The sequence below is a fragment of the Solanum pennellii genome, chromosome 11, assembly GCF_001406875.1.
Source record: "Solanum pennellii chromosome 11, SPENNV200".
Lineage (NCBI taxonomy): Eukaryota > Viridiplantae > Streptophyta > Magnoliopsida > Solanales > Solanaceae > Solanum > Solanum pennellii.
Genome location: NC_028647.1, coordinates 30,642,982 through 30,646,135, shown reverse-complemented (window position 1 = coordinate 30,646,135; position 3,154 = coordinate 30,642,982). Strand labels below are relative to the sequence as shown.

At 40.1% G+C, this 3,154-nt stretch overlaps 1 protein-coding gene across 1 annotated transcript; it reads left to right on the top strand.

Moving 5' to 3' along the window:
* The first annotated feature begins 1,097 nt into the window (after positions 1-1,097).
* On the top strand, positions 1,098-1,630 carry LOC107003800. The gene is made up of 2 exons (XM_015202071.1): positions 1,098-1,334; positions 1,379-1,630. Exons 1-2 carry the CDS (start codon positions 1,098-1,100, stop codon positions 1,628-1,630), a joined length of 489 nt encoding a protein of 162 aa, XP_015057557.1.
* The last annotated feature ends 1,524 nt before the right edge of the window (positions 1,631-3,154 follow it).

The window sequence follows — 3,154 nt, the reverse complement described above, 5'->3', positions numbered from 1 at the left end:
GCAGTATTTATATGAAGTCTAAGTATACTTTATTAAGTTTTATAAAGTTTTAAATTTTCCACAAATTTATCTGTATTGTTGTGATGAAAGCTAAGAAGAGGCTTGGCTGCGACCTTTGAGAGGTCTACGACGCCGGTCTCATCTGGGGTCTAGATTCTAGGTGTGACAAACTTTGTATCAAAGCATGAGGTTGAATTACCTAGGAACAAAGGCTCAAAACAACCACATTGTTTAGTTTCTAGCTTATGGTTTTGAAGTGAACCACAACCATAACTTAAAGACTAAGTGATGTTAGGAATCCCCCTTCATGTACTCTTTATCGTTCTATGTCGAGCTTTGACATTTTGTGTCATTCTAGCATATAACTCCCTTCTTGTGTGTGTGTGTAGAAAAATGAACACAAGAAGAAACGCAGGAAGGAGATTTGAAGAAGCAACTGCTGGGGGAAATCAAGCTCTTCCTCAAGCCCCAACTGCTGGAGTGCAAGTGCCTATCAACCCAGCTGCATTGACGGATGGAGAATTGAGACCAGCATTGGTTCAGATGTCCCAAGCCATCACTATTTAGGCCGAGTCTATCACAGCCCAGGCCACTAGAGAGGGTGCTCCCAGGGAGAACCCAAATGCTATCACCATGGCTAGCAGACTGAGAGATTTCACCGGGATGAATCTTCTAGTCTATTTCTGGTCCAAAACCAATGAGGCTCCCCAAGAGTTTGTGGACGAGTTCCATAAGATTTTCCGTGCTATAGGTGTTAATGAAGAGGAGAAGGCTGAGTTGGTTGCATACCAACTCAAGGATTTGGCTCAACTATGGTGCAAGATGTGGGTAAATGGACGAGCACAAGGAGAAGTCCCCATCACTTGGGACATTCTCAAGATTGCATTCCTGGAGAGTTATTTCCCATAGATCAGAGAGAGGTTAAGGTTGAGGAGTTCATCAACCTACTTCAGAGAGGTATGTCAGCCAAAGAATACTCCTTTAAGTTTGTTAAGTTTTCCAAATATGCTTCTTCCCTGGTGTCCAACAGCAAGGATGAGATGAGCAGGTTTGTGACTGATGTATCAAAGGATCTATAGGAGGAATGTCGGGCAGCCATGATGCATGATAAGATGTACCTTGGTAGATTGATGGTACATGCACAACTGGTGGAGGAGATTCGTCGGAGGAAGAGAGGTCGAGAAGAAAAGAAGCCTAGGCCCTCGGATGAGGCTGGTTCTAACACAGGTAGGAGTTCATTTGGAATCCAGGACAGGCCCAAGTTCATCAAGGGCAATGAAGAAATGCCTAGCGTGATAGAGAGTCGCGTGGTAAGTGTGGTCGTTTGCATGGAGGTGAGTGCATGGTCGGTTATAATGCTTGTTATGGGTGAGTCAAGAGTGGGCATATGATTAGGGACTGCCCACAGGTGAAGAATCAGGCCAAGGAAGATACTCAGCCTCGGCCTAATCCTACTACTACAGCTGAGCCTCTCAAGAGGAACAGATTATATGCTTTGAAAGATAGAGAGGAGCAGGAAAAGTCAGCTTATGTTGTCACTGGTAACTTGCTTGTATTTTTTCTTCCTGTGTATGCATTGTTAGATCGCAGCATCCACCTTGTCTTTTGTTACTCCTTTAGTAACTTGTAAATTTGACTTGATTTCTGAGATCTGTCATGAACCTTTTTAGTGAGTACTCCCATAGGGGACACCATTAGAGCTGAAAGAGTATATAGAGATTTCCCAATAATTGTTCTTTATTGAGACACCTATGGTGACCTAATAGAATCAACCATGCTTGACTTTGATATAATTTTGGGTATGGAGTGGCTCCATAAGTGTTATGCTAACCATAGACTGTTGAAACAGGTTAGTAAGGTTTCAGTTTCCTAATGAGTTAGAGCTTGAATAGGAATGGTGTATTTCAAATCAAACAGGCCAAATAGTTTCCCATCCTAAAGTTAATAAGATGTTATCTAAGGGGTATTTATAACACTTAGTCAGAGTCGATGACCTAGAACATGAAGTTCCTTCCATAGACTCTGTGTCCATAGTGAATGAGTTTTTAGATGTATCATGATCTCAAGGAGATCTATTGGTGGAAAGGTATGAAGCGAGATATTTCTAAGTTTGTGAAGGAGTGCTCAAATTGCCAACAGGTTAAGGCCGAACAACTTAAGCCTGGAAGTCTTACCCAGTCGATTAAGATCCCGTTACCCTCACTCATTTAGGTCTTGAGGTTAGATATACTCTTCTTAAGTTTGATTTTGTTTATGAAACTCTAAATTTTAGTGCATTAGTCAGTTTTGGTGTTTTCAGTCCATAACTGTGTGTTTTATACTTGCACTATATGAGTTCATGCTTGCATTTATGTTGCTGTTTTTGTATAGCATTGACATGATTTGTTTTTGGTGTTGCATCAGTTGTGATGTGCATTGAGTTAAAGTGATATTGAGAAGGAAGTTCCTCAATCTCAGATATGAAGCTTCAGATAAGCTTTGAGTGATGTGCATCATCCAGAGTAAGTTATGAATCGGATATTTCACAAAGAGTAAAATTTCAAGTATGTTGATGTGTTTTTCGAAAATACCCTCCTTGATTCAAAATGATGTGTAGTGTCATTCGGGGATGAATGTTCCTAAGGGGGGGGGGATAATGTAACATTCCATAAAATATTATTGTCTAGTGAAAAGCCGATTAGGTTTTTAAGAATATGTATTGGGGTACATAGGCATCCCAATACCCGCCATTGAGTAATATTTGGCATGTTAGAGAATATAGGCTTAAGGGTGTTAGCTAATTTCTATGTACTAAAAAGTAACTTTAAATACACCTTGATGTTTTGCTCCAATCCAAGTTTGTTTAGGAATTGTACCTGCAATGAAGACACTTAGCTAAAATGCTTAATTCCTTAACTCACATAATACGAGGCATCCAACTTTCAAGCTTAGGTACCACAATGATACGCTCAAACTTACTTCTCAAATAAGAAGTAAAGCGGTCGTGTCAAGTAAATAACCCAACTAGTGAGGTTGGGATCGTTCCCACGAGGAAAATAGTCTAGACTTAACTTCACCCTGTTATTACTATTGTTCGGTTGATGACATACTTGGAAAGTAAAAACATAAAAAGGGGGTTTGTATTTCCTAATGAGTAAAAATAACTAACGAAATT